We start from the raw sequence: 16,281 nt of genomic DNA on the forward strand, positions 1-16,281 counted from the left end.
ACGGGATTAGTGAGTGTGTGCGGACCCCTCTAACCGAGGAGACAGGATTAGTGAGTGTGTGCAGACCCCTCTAACTGAGGAGACACGATTATTGAGTGTGTGCGGACCCCTCTAACTCAGGAGACATGATTAATGAGTGTGTGCGGACCCCTCTAACCGAGGAGACGGGATTAGTGAGTGTGTGCGGACCCCTCTAACCGAGGAGGTGGGATTAGTGAGTGTGTGCAGACCCCTCTAACTCAGGAGACATGATTAATGAGTGTGTGCGGACCCCTCTAACCGAGGAGACGGGATTAGTGAATGTGTGCAGACCCCTCTAACCGAGGAGGTGGGATTAGTGAGTGTGTGCAGACCCCTCTAACCGAGGAGGCGGGATTAGTGAGTGTGTGCGGACCCCTCTAACTGAGGAGACGGGATTAGTGAGTGTGTGCAAACCCCTCTAACCGAGGAGACGGGATTAGTGAGTGTATGCAGACCCCTCTAACCGAGGAGATGGGATTAGTGAGTGTGTGCAGACCCCTCTAACCGAGGAGACACGATTAGTGAGTGTGTGCGGACCCCTCTAACCGAGGAGGCTGGATTAGTGAGTGTGTGCGGACCCCTCTAACCGAGGAGACGGGATTAGTGAGTGTGTGCGGACCCCTCTAACCGAGGAGACGGGATTAGTGAGTGTGTGCGGACCCCTCTAACCGAGGAGACGGGATTAGTGAGTGTGTGCGGACCCCTCTAACCGAGGAGACACGATTAGTGAGTGTGTGCGGACCCCTCTAACCGAGGAGACACGATTAGTGAGTGTGTGCAGACCCCTCTAACCGCGGAGACGGGATTAGTGAGTGTGTGCAGACCCCTCTAACCGCGGAGACGGGATTAGTGAGTGTGTGCAGAGCCCTCTAATCGTGGAGACGGGATTAGTGAGTGTGTGCAGACCCCTCTAACCGAGGACACGGGATTAGTGAGTGTGTGCAGACCCCTCTAACCGAGGAGACACAATTAGTGAGTGTGTGCAGACCCCACTAACCACAGAGACGGGATTAGTGAGTGTATGCGGACCACTCTAACCGAGGAGACGGGATTAGTGAGTGTGTGCGGACCCCTCTAACCGAGGACACGGGATTAGTGAGTGTGTGCAGACCCCTCTAACCGAGGAGACAGGATTAGTGAGTGTGTGCGGACCCCTCTAACCAAGGAGACATGATTAGTGAGTGTGTGCAGACCCCTCTAACCGAGGAGACACAATTAGTGAGTGTGTGCGGACCCCACTAACCGCAGAGACGGGATTAGTGAGTGTATGCGGACCCCTCTAACCGAGGAGATGGGATTAGTGAGTGTGTGCGGACCCCTCTAACCAAGGAGACGGGATTAGTGAGTGTGTGTGGACCCCTCTAACTGAGGAGACGGGATTAGTGAGTGTGTGCGGACCCCTCTAACCGAGGAGACACGATTAGTGAGTGTGTGGACCCCTCTAACCGAGGAGACATGATTAGTGAGTGTGTGCGGACCCCTCTAACCGAGGAGACATGATTAGTGAGTGTGTGCGGACCCCTCTAACTGAGGAGACAGGATTAGTGAGTGTGTGTGGACCCCTCTAACTGAGGAGACACGATTAGTGAGTGTGTGTGGACCCCTCTAACTGAGGAGACACGATTAGTGAGTGTGTGTGGACCCCTCTAACCGAGGAGACATGATTAGTGAGTGTGTGCGGACCCCTCTAACTGAGGAGACAGGATTAGTGAGTGTGTGCGGACCCCTCTAACCGAGGAGACGGGATTAGTGATTGTGTGCAGACCCCTCTAACCGAGGAGACGGGATTAGTGAGTGTGTACGGACCCCTCTAACCGAGGGGACGGGATTAGTGAGTGTGTGCGGACCCCTCTAACTGAGGAGACGGGATCAGTGAGTGTGTGCAGACCCCTCTAACCGAGGAGACACGATTAGTGAGTGTGTACGGACCCCTCTAACCGAGGAGACACGATTAGTGAGTGTGTGCAGACCCCTCTAACCAAGGAGACGGGATTAGTGAGTGTGTGCGGACCCCTCTAACTGAGGAGACAGGATTAGTGAGTTTGTGTGGACCCCTCTAACCGAGGAGACGGGATTAGTGATTGTGTGCAGACCCCTCTAACCGAGGAGACGGGATTAGTGAGTGTGTGCGGACCCCTCTAACTGAGGGGACGGGATTAGTGAGTGTGTGCGGACCCCTCTAACTGAGGAGACACGATTAGTGAGTGTGTGCGGACCTCTCTAACCGAGGAGACGGGATTAGTGAGTGTGTGGACCCCTCTAACCGAGGGGACACGATTAGTGAGTGTGTGCGGACCCCTCTAACTGAAGAGACACGATTAGTGAGTGTGTGTGGACCCCTCTAACTGAGGAGACGGGATTAGTGCGTGTGTGCGGACCCCTCTAACCGAGAGGACACGATTAGTGAGTGTGTGCGGACCCCTCTAACCGAGGAGACGGGATTAGTGAGTGTGTGCGGACCCCTCTAACTGAGGAGACGGGATTAGTGAGTGTGTGGACCCCTCTAACCGAGGAGACGGGATTAGTGAGTGTGTGCGGACCCCTCTAACCGAGGAGACGGGATTAGTGAGTGTGTGGACCCCTCTAACCGAGGAGACGGGATTAGTGAGTGTGTGGACCCCTCTAACCGAGGAGACGGGATTAGTGAGTGTGTGCGGACCCCTCTAACTGAGGAGACGGGATTAGTGAGTGTGTGCGGACCCCTCTGAGGAAACATGATTAGTGTGTGCATAGTTAACTCTACGAAGGATCAGCAAGTGTGTGTAAACTGCCCCCAATTAAAAGACTGGTTGAATGAGTGAAATAAAAACAGAAAATGCTGGAAATACTCAGCAGGTCAGAACAGACGAAGTGTCATCGACCTGAACCGTTAACTCTGTTTCTCTCTCCACAGATGCTGACTGACCTGCTGAGTATTTCCAGCATTTTCTGTTTAGCATCCGTAGTATTTTGCTTTTGCTTTAGGATTAATGAGTGTATTTATATATATATATATCTCCATCCATCTCAAAATAAAAGAAACAGGTTTAGCAAGTGTGTGCCATGACCTTGCCTCAAACCAAGGAGCCACAATTTGTGACCGTCTACAAAATCTCTTCCTAACAATGAAGACAGGATTAGTTAGTGAATGTCGTCCCACCTTACTCTTGTCCTCTTCCCCCTTACTATGGAGTTAGGGCCAGGGATTTTGTGAAGGCTACAATACAAATGCCTGAGTTAACACTTGCACATCCTCCTCTCCCCAAGGGCAAACAAAGACCAGATCAGTGCAGACCACCTACAATGAGGCAGAATCTTGGCATGTGACGAGATCTTGCCACCCCCCCACCCCCCACAGCCAGCTGGTGATGGCATCACTGGACGTGCACAGCGTCTACTCACACAAACAGAACCAAGTAAATTTATTTCAGTCGGCCTTCCCGAGCAGACGTTTAAAAACAGAATCAGGCAACACCTCACCTCTCTCGGTCGATGTCTGCGTCTCAAACTTTTTTGTGGGATGGGAACTGGGAGAAGGGGCTCCTGACGTCGCCTGAGGCAGACTCAGATTGGTAGTTGTCCATTTGGTCCCAACCCCTTCCGGAGTTAAAGGTTGCTGGGTCGGAGAAATGTTTGTTTTGTTCGAAACGTTTGCCGACAGGTGCGGAGCCAGTGCCGTAGGCCTTGGCTTTAGCATTGCCATATAACTGCCACTTGGCGTGCGTTCGTCCCTCACAGTCCCGGTAGATGCAAGAACAGTGTTGACTTCTACTGATGACACACGTCTCCGTGCGGTTAATGCCAAGAAATAAGTGGAAGTGTCTGCTTTCGTTAACTTGGCTGAGGTCACTCCTCTTCCACCACCTTCCACGGTCAGGTGCTGGAGCCTTGCAGTTGGAGAGACGGCAGCCACTTCTGTGGGAAGCACGCCCCTCGCGGTAGAACCCCCCTCAAGATCAGTTACTTGAACAGCGTGGGATCGTGCATCTTGCAACACCTTAATGACTGTCATCATGTTGTCTGCTGGGTTGGTGTAGATGCCATATCCATGTTCGGAGGTGGAATACGAGTGCGTAGTTTGATGGGCGGGTAAGGATTTGCCGGCATCATACATTGGCCATTGTGACGTACCTGCACCGTCAACAGCGCCAAGGGTCTTCGCACTTGGATTTGCTTGATCAGTAATTTGCCACTTCACCCCAGGGTCCAGCTGCTCAGTAGCAGAAGATGTTGGCAAATTCAGGACATGTTCTGTAATATTAGCACTGTGTTGGTAATTGTACTGGCTATTGGTTTCCATAGAGTCAGTCACATTAAATGCATCCATCTGATCATCTCGTTCAGGGACACCAACACTGGGCTGGCCAACTATTAGCAAGCTTTCTCTTGTCATTGGAGAATAACCAGATTTTGTGACCAATGGAGAAGCAGATCGCATTGGTGCAGGAGTCATGTGATTCTCACCTGGCTCCTTTTGAACCATGACTTGCTCCCTTTTTGCGAGAGGGGCTCCAGTAACTGATGGAGACAATACTTGATCATGGTTCCCTTCAGATTGCACAAGGGCCTCCTCCTTTCCCAGTGATGCATAGGAACTAGTGACGAAATGTTGTTTTTCAGTAACTAAATGACTTGAAGTCGATGTTGGAGCTATATTTTCAAGAGCGACAATAGGCCCGGCTGTTGTCTGCACAGTTTCAGTGCGTGTAAGAATCGTGTGGCGAGTGGTGACCTCAAAAACTGGAGAGTCGTTTGGAGGTGTTGCTGTAGGCCTTTGGAAAAAACTGTTGGCATCCACAATTTTGTCACCTTGAGAATTTATGGGGCTTTGATGCGTCTGGGTCGTCTGATAATCTGGGGTACTTTCAAACGGCCTCAACAAAGAATAATCAGAGCTGGCATTCACCTCGGCAGACAGGGCTGATGGAACAGATGCGTTTCCTAAAATAAACTGTTCAGATTCAAAAATGTCCTGTTCAGTTTTTTCAACATCGCTATCATCCTCACTATCTCTATCCTCATCGTCTCCGCTAAAATCAAAGGCATTTTCTCCTGGTGGCATACTCAGGTACCAAGGGGGCATGCCTGAGTGGATGGGCGAGATGTGTTTGGCATGAACTGAGTTCTTGACGGACATCTCAGGCAAAGGCAGAGGAGGGAAGCTGGAAGAGCTGCTCGGAGGGGCCGAGTTCATGTTATAGTAAACATCATTGGAATGAATGTTGGTTAAGTTCTTATTGAATAGTGAACCATCATTGGCTGATTCTTTGGCAGGAGCAGATAAAGTCATAGCTTGAACAATACTGGAATAAATAAGAATGAGGACCCAGGCCCACGGCACACCTCGGTGCTCCATCACCACCCGGATCTTCCAACACGCATTGAAGTTTTAAACGTTCATTTCTTTGAAGTGAAGTTCTCTAATCCCTGAAATAAAAACATCTCAATTAAGATTTTGGATTATTCGGAGTTGAACGTTTAATTAAAGACTAACGCGCTAACTGTATATCAGGCCCAAAATAACATATACTGAACGGAGTTTCAGAGGCCTCTCATTTCTCTGGAACAGTCCACTGCAAATAGTTCATAAAACGTCTCCATTTTCAGGAACATGCACATGGAAACGGGCCTGGTGTCTACTGCAGTGCAAACTGTAGCAGTGTGGCTGCCCAATCTTCAACTCAGCTTCTTGTGAGTATTTTCTCCCCTTACGATTAGTCTCCCTGCATCATCCACAACAAAAAGGGTCACCTTCCCTCTTCCCAGATTTCCTTACATGCCACTCTGGAACCAGGAACAGAAACAAAATTGGCCTGAGCGGACTTTGCCCTCAGTTAGTCTTCCCTGTGGAGAGCTGCCATAGTTCCATTCAGCATCTTACTATAATGGCATAATTGAGGATAAGAAAGAAAAAAGAAAGACTTGCATTTATATAGCACCTTTCATGGCCACCGGATGCCCCAAAGTGCTTTACAGCCAATGAAGTACTTTTTGAAGTGTAGTCACTGTTGTGTGAGGAATCACCAGCACAAACCTACAAACCACCATTCCATCTCTATTCCATTACCCTATCTTAGCTTTTATTAAACCCATGATTTTAAAAAAGTTTAGGGGGGATGTGTTGTTGATGATCAAATTATTGTAGCCTCCGCTGTGTATTAAAACAGTACATTACTGTAGGGGTTATGGCCTTGGCCTAGTAACCTAGATGCTATGAGTTCAAAACCCATCATGACAAGTTGTGAAATTGAATTCTGCTCGTTTGCGGGCTGGCACTAGAAAAATAGCCATGAAAGATGCTGAACTATAGTTAAAAACCCAACTGAATCACTAATATCCTCCAGGGAACCTCCTCCTCTATCTAAAAAGAAAGACCTGCATTTCTATAGCGCCTTTCACAAACTCAGGACGTCCCAAAGTGCTTTACAGCCAATGAAGCACTTTTCAAATGTAATCACTGTTGTGATGTAGGAAACGTGGCAGTCAATTTGCACACAGCAAGGCCCCACAAACAGCACTCTGATAATGACCAGATAATCTGTTTTAGTGATGTTGATTGAGGGATAAATGTTGGCCAGGACACCGGGGATAACTTCCCTGCTCTTCCTCAAAACAGTGCCATAGGATCTTTTACGTCCACCTGAGAGGTCAGACAGGGCCTCATAGAAACATAGAAGATAGGAGCAGGAGTAGGCCATTCGGCCCCTCGAGCCTGCTCCACCATTCAATGAGATCATGGCTGATCATCCAAATTCAGTACCCTGTTCCAGCCTTCTCTCCATATCCCTTGATCCCTTTAGCCTTAAGAAATATATCCAACTCCTTCTTGAATATATTTAATGTATTGGCCTCTACTGCCTTCTGTGGTAGAGAATTCCACAGGTTCACCACTCTCTGGGTGAAGAAATTCCTCCTCATCTCTGTCCTAAATGGCTTACCCCTTATCCTTAGACTGTGACCCCTGGTTCTGGACTCCCCGACCATCGGGAACATCCTTCCAGCATCTAGTCTGTCTAGTCCTGTTAGAATTTTATAAGTTTCGATGAGATCCCCTCTCATTCTTCTAAACTCCAGCGAGTACAAGCCCAATCGACCCAATCTCTCCTCATACGTCATTCCTGCCATCCCAGGTATCAGCCTGGTGAATCTTCGCTGCACTCCTTCCATGGCAAGAACATCCTTCCTCAGATAAGGCGACCAAAACTGCACACAATACTCAAGATGTGGTCTTACCAAGGCCCTGTACAACTGCAGCAAGACATCCTTGTTCCTGTACTCAAACCCTCTCGCTACGAAGGCCAACATACCATTTGCCTTCTTAACCGCCTGCTGCACCTGCATGCTTATCTTCAGCGACTGGTGGACAAGGATACCCAGGTCTCGTTGCACTTCCCCTTTTCCCAATCTATTGCCATTCAGATAATAATCTGCCTTCCTGTTTTTGACACCAAAGTGGATAACTTCGCATTTATCCACGTTATATTGCATCTGCCATGCTTCTGCCCAATCACCCAACTTGTCCAAATCATACTGGAGTTTCTCGGCATCCTCCTCACAGCACACACGCCCACCCAGCTTTGTGTCATCTGCAAACTTGGAGATATTACATCTAGTTCCCTCGTCCAGATCATTAATATATATTGTGAATAGCTGGGGTTCAAGGACCGATCCCTGCGGTACCCCACTAGTCACTGCCTGCCACTCGGAAAAAGAGCCATTTATTCCAACTCTTTGCTTTCTGTCTGCCAACCAGTTCTCTATCCAAGTCAACACCTTGCCCCCAATCCCATGTGCCTTAATTTTACATGCTAATCTCTTATGCGGGACCTTATCGAAAGCCTTTTGAAAATCCAAATACACCACATCCACTGGTTCTCCCTTATCTATTTTACCAGTTACATCCTCAAAAAATTCCAGTAGATTAGTCAAGCACGATTTACCTTTTGTAAGTCCATGTTGACTTTGTCCAATCCGGTCACTTTTTTCCAAGTGCTCTGCTATTACATCCTTTATAATGGACTCTAGCATTTTCCCCACTACCGATGTCAGGCTTACCAGTCTGTAATTCCCCGTTTTCTCTCTACCACCTTTTTTGAACAGTGGGGTAACATTAGCTACCCGCCAATCCATGGGTACTGTTCCAGAGTCTATCGAATTTTGGAAGATGACCAGCAATGCATCTACTATTTCTAGGGCCACTTCCTTAAGTACCCTAGGATGCAGATTATCAGGCCCTGGGGATTTATCGGCCCTCAATCCCATCAAATTCCCTAACACCATTTCCCTACAAATACTGATTTCTATCAGTTCCTCCCTTTCATTAGACCCTATGTTCCCCGACATCTTTGGGAGGTTATTTGTGTCCTCCTTTGTGAAGACAGAACAAAAGTATGTATTTAATTGTTCAGCCATTTCTTTGTTCCCCATTATAAATTCCCCTGATCCTGACTGCAAGGGACCTACGCTTGACTTCACCAATCTTTTTCTCTTCACATATCTATAAAAGCTTTTACAGTCAGTTTTTATGTTCCCCGCAAGCTTACTCTCATACTCTATTTTCCCCCTCTTAATTAATCCCTTTGTCCTCCTTTGTTGAATCCTAAACTGCTCCCAATCCTCAGGTTTACTGCTTTTTCTGGCCAATTTATATGTCCTCTCCTTGGATCTTATGCTAGCCCTAATTTCCCTTGTTAGCCACGGTTGAGTCACCTTTTTTGTTTTATTTTTATGCCAAACTGGGATGAACAAATTCTGTAGTTCATCCATGCAATCTTTGAATGTTTGCCATTGCCCATCCACCATCAACCCTTTGAGTGACTTTCCCCAATCAATCCTACCCAACTCGCACCTCATACCATTGTAGTCTCCCTTATTTAAATTCAGGACCCTAGTCTCTGAGTCAACTATTTCACTCTCCATCTTAATGAAGAATTCTATCATATTATGATCGCTCTGACCCAAGGGGCCTTGCACAACAAGATTGCTAATTAATCCTTTCTCATTACATAATACCCAGTCTAAGATGGCCTGATCTCTAGTTGGTTCCTCGACATATTGGTCCAGGAAACCATCCCGTATACACTCCAGGAATTCCTCCTCCACAGTATTGTTACTAATTTGGTTAGCCTCGGTTTAACGACTCATCCGAAAATGGCACCTCTGACAGTGCAGCACTCCCTCAGCACTGCACTGGAGTGCCAGCCTAGATTTATGTGCTCAAGTATCTGGTCTGACCTACAAGTGACTCTAGCCCTACACTACATGGTTGACTCAAAGGCCATTCAGATGTAGGGCAAAAGCAAAATACTGTGGATGCTGGAAATCTGAAATGAAAATAGAAGATGCTAGAAATACTCAGCAGGTCAGGCAGCATCTGTGGAGAGAGAAACAGAGTTAACGTTTCAGGTCGATGTCCGTTCATCAGAACTAAGGTCATCGACCTGAAACGTTAACTCTGTTTCTCTCTCCACAGATGTTGGGCAATTGGGGATAGGCAATAAATGCTACCTTACTGGTGTTGCTCACATGCCAAGGCCAAGAGGTGTAGGCAGAGCAATATTTTTCACTTGAGTTTATTTCTGGGAAAATACTTGCTCATTCAGCTCCGCATAATCCCACTTACTTTATCTCAGACAGCAATCACTAACACAGCAGCCAGGCTATTCGTGTAACATGTATTGTATAGAGGGGGAAAAAACAAATTATGGGTAAATTATTCTGAATCAGTAGTGACATACAGCTTGCCCTTGGGTGTGTTCTGCATAGAAATGCAAAGTTAACACAGAACTGATAGACACACCCAAAGGTTGATGATGGAAGAATTGACCTTTGGCTCTCCATTCAGATAGAATGAAAAATATTTTAAACATACATAGACACATAGAAGATAGGAGCAGGAGTAGGCCATTCGGCCCCTCGAGCCTGTTCCACCATTTAATGAGATCATGGCTGATCATCCAAATTCAGTGAGTTTGAGAAATAAACCTCCTCCTTTTATTCATTGACTTTTAGTTGAGTACACAACATTTCACAAGTGTTCCAGTCCCTGCCACAAGTTCACATCCACCATCCTTTGACCATGAAGGCGGCTCCCTCCAATGAACACTGCCCCGCCCCATTCATTGACTTAGAAGGCCTGGCCTTAAATGGGTAACAATAGGAGCTGTTTTCTGGTATATCTACTTTGTAGGTGCTCCCTCCCCCATCTCACCATCATAAATGCAAATCTGTTAAATTGTTCACCTAATCTGGCATCTATCCAAAGCAAATATCATGCACTAAGCCGTGCTTGTAGTGAGGTGTGATCAGTAAAGGGCAGAGTGATGCCGTTGCACTTTTACAAACCAGTAGACTGTACCATAGTCCATGCTTTATATCTACTTTTGTTAAGTGTGCACTTCTGTTCAATGTATAGGTAAGCCTTTTGTCAGCCCTGGCTCAATGGTAGCACCCTCACCTCTGAGTCAGAATGTTGTGGGTTCAAGTCCCACTCCAGAGATTTGAGCACAACATCTAGGCTGACACTCCAGTGCAGTACCGAGGGAGTGCTGCACTGTCTTTCAATGAGACGTTAAACTGAGACCCACGGCACCATTTTGAAGATGAGCAGGGTAATTGTCCCCGGTGACCTGGCCAATATTTATCTGTCAATCAACATCACTAAAAGAAACCCAGATTATCCGGTCATTATCACATTGCTGTTTGTGGGAGCTTGCTGTGTGCGGATTGGCTGCTGCGTTTCCTGCATTACAACATCACCATTGAAATGCGTGAAGTTGCTGTATTTGCGCAGTAGCTACGAATGAAACTCACCACAGAAAGTTAAGTCTTGACAATTCAAGCATAAGTACCGTTTTAACAAAGTGATAATTGTTAATTACTGCCAATCAACCTCTCTAACAATGAAAATTAATGATTACAAATGTGGAGTCTTATTCCTCCAGGTACTAATTGTTGTTGGAGATTATAAAAGTGTCAAATTTTAAATTAAATTTTTTTTTACTTTTCCTTTCTGTCTCTTTTTTTTTCTTTCCCTTACTCTTTCTTTCTCACTCTTTATTTTTCTTTCTGTACCTGATGTGGCATTGCGCTTCAAAAAGTACTTCATTGGCTGTAAAACACTTTGGAACGGCGAGAGGTCATGAAAGGCGCTATAGAAATGCAAGTCATTCTTTTTTCTTTCTGACTTTTGGGTTTCCTATTTTCCTTGAATTCAGGTAAAAAAAAATGGATAAAATCAGCTATGAGCAAATATGTCCTCTTCTGGGTCAAAATAAAACAAAATTATTTTATCTCCCGTTATTGCTCACAGGTGGTCTGGGACACGATTGTGATGTTTAGATGCTAACCTGGCTGTCCCTTTAAGACCATTGCCAAGTGGTACTTTTGGGCGTGGTATAAATAAGCACATCATTAAGTCAATTACAGGCTAATTACTGTTACTATGAGTAATTCCTGTAGACTGGCTTTAATGAATGGAGAAAAAATACACCCTAGAAATTTCCTGATTATAAACATTCATGTATAAAAGTCCACCAGAACAAACGCAAAATACTGCGGATGCTGATGATCTGCAATGTGTTATAAAAGCCCACTGTCTGGCACATTCATCATATTTCAAACTTCACACTGCTCAGCTGTTCTCCTTGGGGAGACCCCAAGTTACCTCAAATGGAAAAACCAGCAGGAAATTACTTTCTCTTTTTGTGTACTTTTTAAAAAAAAAGATTGATCAGTTGTGATTTGTTGGTGTTTTATACAAAGTGTGACATCTGAAGTGTGATGGGCATGCTAGTAAAAAAAACTTCTCCGTGAACAGACATTCTTCATCCCAACAATCCCAACAATTCTTTTCATTTTGCTAATGTCATTAAGAAAGTCTGCAATTGTTTACATTATTAGCTAAAGGAGGAAAATATACCTTGAGGTTTAATTGCGTTCCTTGTGACTATGGGCGATGAACCAAAACAGAGCCCGGTAATCTATTTGTTTTTCGAAAGGGGAAGAGCTTCAATGTGCCACTTATGTTTCAAAGTTCTGAAATAAGGTTTGATCTCAATGTTGGAATTATCAGGTTGAACTCAAAATCTGAAAACTTATGGATAAAATATTGTGAAAAGCGCACATCAAACAGGGGTGCACACATATATTTTTGGGCCAGAGGCTAATGGCGCTTGCCGTCAATCGTGCGTAAATGGTGCAGCAACTTCAGGAGAGAAGCAGATGCGCGGTTAAATGCAAATTTCCAAAAGTTGCTGTCCGAGTTGCGCCACTCCGCCGTTAGCTTCGCGAAAACGGCAGCTCACTGTCTGCCTCACCATTGAAATGCATGAAGTTGCTGTATTTGCGCGGTAGCTACGAATGAAACTCACCACAGAAAGTTAAGTCTTGACAATTCAAGCGTAAGTACCGTTTTAACAAAGTGATAATTGTTAATTACTGCCAATCAACCTCTCTGGCACTGAAAATTAATGATTACAAATGTGGAGTCTTATTCCTCCAGGTACTAATTGTTGTTGGAGATTATAAAAATGCCAAATTTAAAATTTTACTTTTTTCTTACTTTTCCTTTCTGTCTCTTTTTTCTCTTTCCCTTAATCTTTCTTTCTCACTCTTTATTTCGCTTTCTGTACCTGATGTGGCATTGAATTCACCCACACTAAGTTACACTTCCTCCTCAGTCCTGCCGCTGTTTATTTCTCAATCCTTCAATCTGATTGGTTCAGGAGATACCCTGTTGCTTGTCCTATTTGCTCAGGTCCCAGATGCCCTGTTTCCCCCTCGCTGTGCCATCATCAGCTCACACTTTCAGCAACCTCCTGGACAAAAAGGTTTGGAGCTGAAGGCTGCAGGGGCAAGGGCAGGGGCAGGTGTAGGGGTGGGGCAGGGGCAGGGGCAGGGGTAGGGGCAAGGGTAGGGGCAGGGGCAGGTGTAGGGGCAGGGGCAGGTGTAGGGGCAGGGGCAAAGGCAGGTGTAGGGGCAATGGCAGGAGCAGGGGCAGGTGTAGGGGCAAGGGCAGGGGCAAGGGCAGGGGCAAGGGGCAAGGGCAAGGGCAGGGGCAGTGGCAAGGGCAGGGGCAGGGGCAAGGGGCAGGGGTGGGGCAAGGGCAAGGGCAGGGGGGCAGGGGAGGGGCAGGTGTAGGGGCAGGGGAGGGGCAGGTGTAGGGGCAGGGGAGGGGCAGGGGTAGGGGCAGGGGCAGGGCAGGGGGAGGGCAAGGGCGGGGCAGGGACAGGGGCAGGGACAGGTGCAAGGGCAGGGGTAGGGGCAAGGGCAGGGGCAGGGGAGAGGCAAGGGCAGGGGGAGGGGCAAGGGCAGGGGCAGGTGTAGGGGCAGGGGCAAGGGGCAGGGGCGGGGCAAGGGCAGGGGCAGGGGGCAGGGGGAGGGGCAGGTGTAGGGGCAGGGGAGGGGCAGGTGTAGGGGCAGGGGCAGGGGTAGGGCAAGGGCAGGGGCAGGGGCAGGGACAGGGGCAGGGACAGGTGCAAGGGCAGGGGTAAGGGCAGGGGCAGGGGCATGGGAGAGGCAAGGGCAGGGGCAGAGGGAGGTGTAGGGGCAGGGGCAGGGGCAGACACCGATAGATGCCCTGCTACAGCAAAATCTGGCCCGTGGTCACTGTCTGTTGCCTGTATAGATGCAACTCACTCCACAATGCAGAGGTCCTGGGACTAACCATCGCCCATTATACCTGCCCCTAATGTGATGGGTTTCCCCAGCACTGCCGTGATCTGACACTCCAGTGAGCTGGCTCCCATGGTGAAGTGTCTAGCCCCTCACAGGGAGACACTCACTGTAGCTGCAGAAGAAATAGACATTACTGGTCATCTTCTGGGGAAGGACAGAGTCAAGCTGCGGTCTCCACAGAGGCCAACATAAGGAAAGCATCGACAGGGAATTTGGGAAACCAAAGGGCCTGGGCCTGGGAGATTGAGAATATGCTGGGACGTGGGCTGGAATTTGGGCCCCAGTTCTAGCTGGTGTCTGCCCCTTTTTTGAACAGCAATGAATTTTGTTGGAGGACGGGGGGTGAGCGCTCTTTGCGTCTGATGAGGAGGCAGGACTGGAGAGATGATGCATCCACCAGTTTCTCATCCTCTGCACCCAGTGCAAACTTTGCCTCCACGATGCAGCTGTAGCAGCGTTGCTAGGATATCCTCCTGGCAGAAACGGGCCCACAATACTGGTTTGCCAATGGTAACAGTGAAATAACGCTGTTTAAAAAAGAATTCCCATACTGCCGGAGTGGCCCAACAGCACCCCCTCCCCCAACCGCCACGAAATTCCTGGCAACCTGCGGGGTAGATGCACATGCGGTGCCATAAATGGTACGGGTGCCTTGTCCCTTTCATGACACCGATCCCCTCCTTGGGATTTGGGACAGGGTCAATGCTGGGACAGACAGGTGGCCAGAAATGTTTCACTTCCTGCAGTAGAGTGGGCTTCAAGGAATTTCATACTCAAGGTTCCCTATTTACACTCTTAAGTCAGAAAATGGTGCCCGGGAACAAGTAAAGGAATGTTTAAGAAAGCATAAAAATTGTATCGAATGTCAATCCTGTACTGGTTATATAAAAGTTGAAAAGCCTTTTTGTGCACAACGGGGCATAATAAAGCACAGATGGTGGCCAAACTGAATGTTTGACAATTATCTGGATTATAGGTAAGGATATTGCTGGTTAAAATAAATAATGCCATTATGGATTCAACTACACATAATTGGGGATGAGGAGGGAGAAGCCAAGTGCGAATGTAAAAACCCCTCATTGGCCAAACAATTAAAGCGTAATATTCATGTATTTTCTTTCCCGTGTTAGATCCACCGCACCCGCTCTAAGGCTGCAAGGCCATGCAGCAACTCACTACCAGTGCTGGCATATAAACTGTTACAGGATTACATGCCAAAGAGTTGGCCTTTGCCTGTCCATTCTCCCTCAAGGGAGGTATCTCGCCATCGCTCCACGTCTCCCGAAATGGTCTCGGCACAGACTGCAAACTCAGAAGAGAGGGGGAACCCAGACTACTGGATGGCAGCAAACTCACCCACCACATAACCAACAGTGCTTTACTGAATCCCTCGGTCCCTTGCCATACCCGGGCATTTTCCACGAGCGTTTAAAACAGTGAGACAAGTCCACTTACCTATGGTGAATGTTGCTGTGTACATACAGCGGGCAAGGTTGGATTATCAGAATTTAGGCAAATGCACCAGTCCACTACATTAGTTACATTAACTAACGGGGTCAAAGGTGTCACCTTATCCACAATAAAAAAGCCGTGAAAAATGCACAATTACTCTATGGGGGCTTTTTTGCCACCACCTTGGATACTGGTCAAAATAGATTGCATTTTCATGCAGGACTGCCTACCTTGCAAGCCAGAAATTCATGATGACATTGCTTTTTCTTGAATGAACAGATCTGCAGTGGTACTGCTGCATATTTACACGTGAAAAGCAGCTGATATAAAATGTCATCAAATCTGGGTTGCACACAACTCAGGAATGAAGGGGGTCTCCCCCGTTCGTTCACGTACCCTATCATCACACAAAATGTAGAAAGGGCAGTGGGCTCATGATTCTTTCCCCTTGCTGCAGAATTAACATTGCTATCTAATGAACTGCAAAAAGGGTTTTTAATGAGCTTTTTTTTAAAAAAAAAAAAAGCAGAACACTTATTACAGGTTCAAAGTGAATTTACAAGGTGAATGGAGATAACAGACACCCCAAATCCTGACAGGGCTCCGAGTGCATTCTGAATTACACTCTCCGCACACAGTCCTAAATACTAAAGAGATACTCAAATAGAAATCGTTAAAACAAAACTCCTCCCAATCCATTAGAGATTAAAATACTTGGCATGCACGTCCTTCTCACTGTACTCTTACAGCAAAGAAGGAAAATAAAATAGGCACACAATCATACCTGGCCTGCCTCCTGGTCTCTGCATGAACTGTCAGTGAAGAGTGTCTGAATTATTCCAAACGCTTTCTGCAGTCCCAAGGTAATAACCCCTATTACTGAGTACTCTTGTATTCTCTAACCTTCACTAAAACACACACCATCGCCACTGTCTGAATCAGGCACAATCAGAGGATAACAGAGCATCTGATTATGCTGTGCTGAAGGCCATACAGGTGATTACAGAGCTCTAAGTCGCTGCAGCGATGCTGCACGTTGAGGTCCAAGGATCACCCTGAGGCACAAACAAGGTTTATACCACCGGTTCTTTTTTAAAAATTTGTTCCTGGGATGTGGGCGTCGCTGGCAAGGCCAGCATTTATTGCCCATCC

The 16,281-nt window shown here is 47.2% G+C and overlaps 1 protein-coding gene across 3 annotated transcripts in view; it reads right to left on the minus strand.

Annotated features, from left to right (window-relative positions):
- The window catches only part of LOC147111221 (uncharacterized), a 134,052-nt gene that overhangs the window by 77,435 nt on the left and 40,336 nt on the right, over positions 1 to 16,281 (minus strand). For 2 of the 3 annotated variants that reach the window (XM_086001893.1, XM_086001892.1), the window contains exon 2: positions 3,481 to 5,427. In XM_086001893.1, coding sequence (XP_085858019.1) covers positions 3,481 to 5,356 — 1,876 coding nt within the window. In that variant the 5' untranslated portion in view covers positions 5,357 to 5,427. Of the gene's footprint in view, positions 1 to 3,480; positions 5,428 to 15,913; positions 16,101 to 16,281 lie in introns of those variants that run through there. The other variant, XM_086001894.1, reaches the window with a different exon arrangement.

This window comes from Somniosus microcephalus, chromosome 11 (assembly GCF_052327205.1).
Source record: "Somniosus microcephalus isolate GS21.2 chromosome 11, FLI_Smic_1.0, whole genome shotgun sequence".
Taxonomy (NCBI): Eukaryota; Metazoa; Chordata; class Chondrichthyes; order Squaliformes; family Somniosidae; genus Somniosus; species Somniosus microcephalus.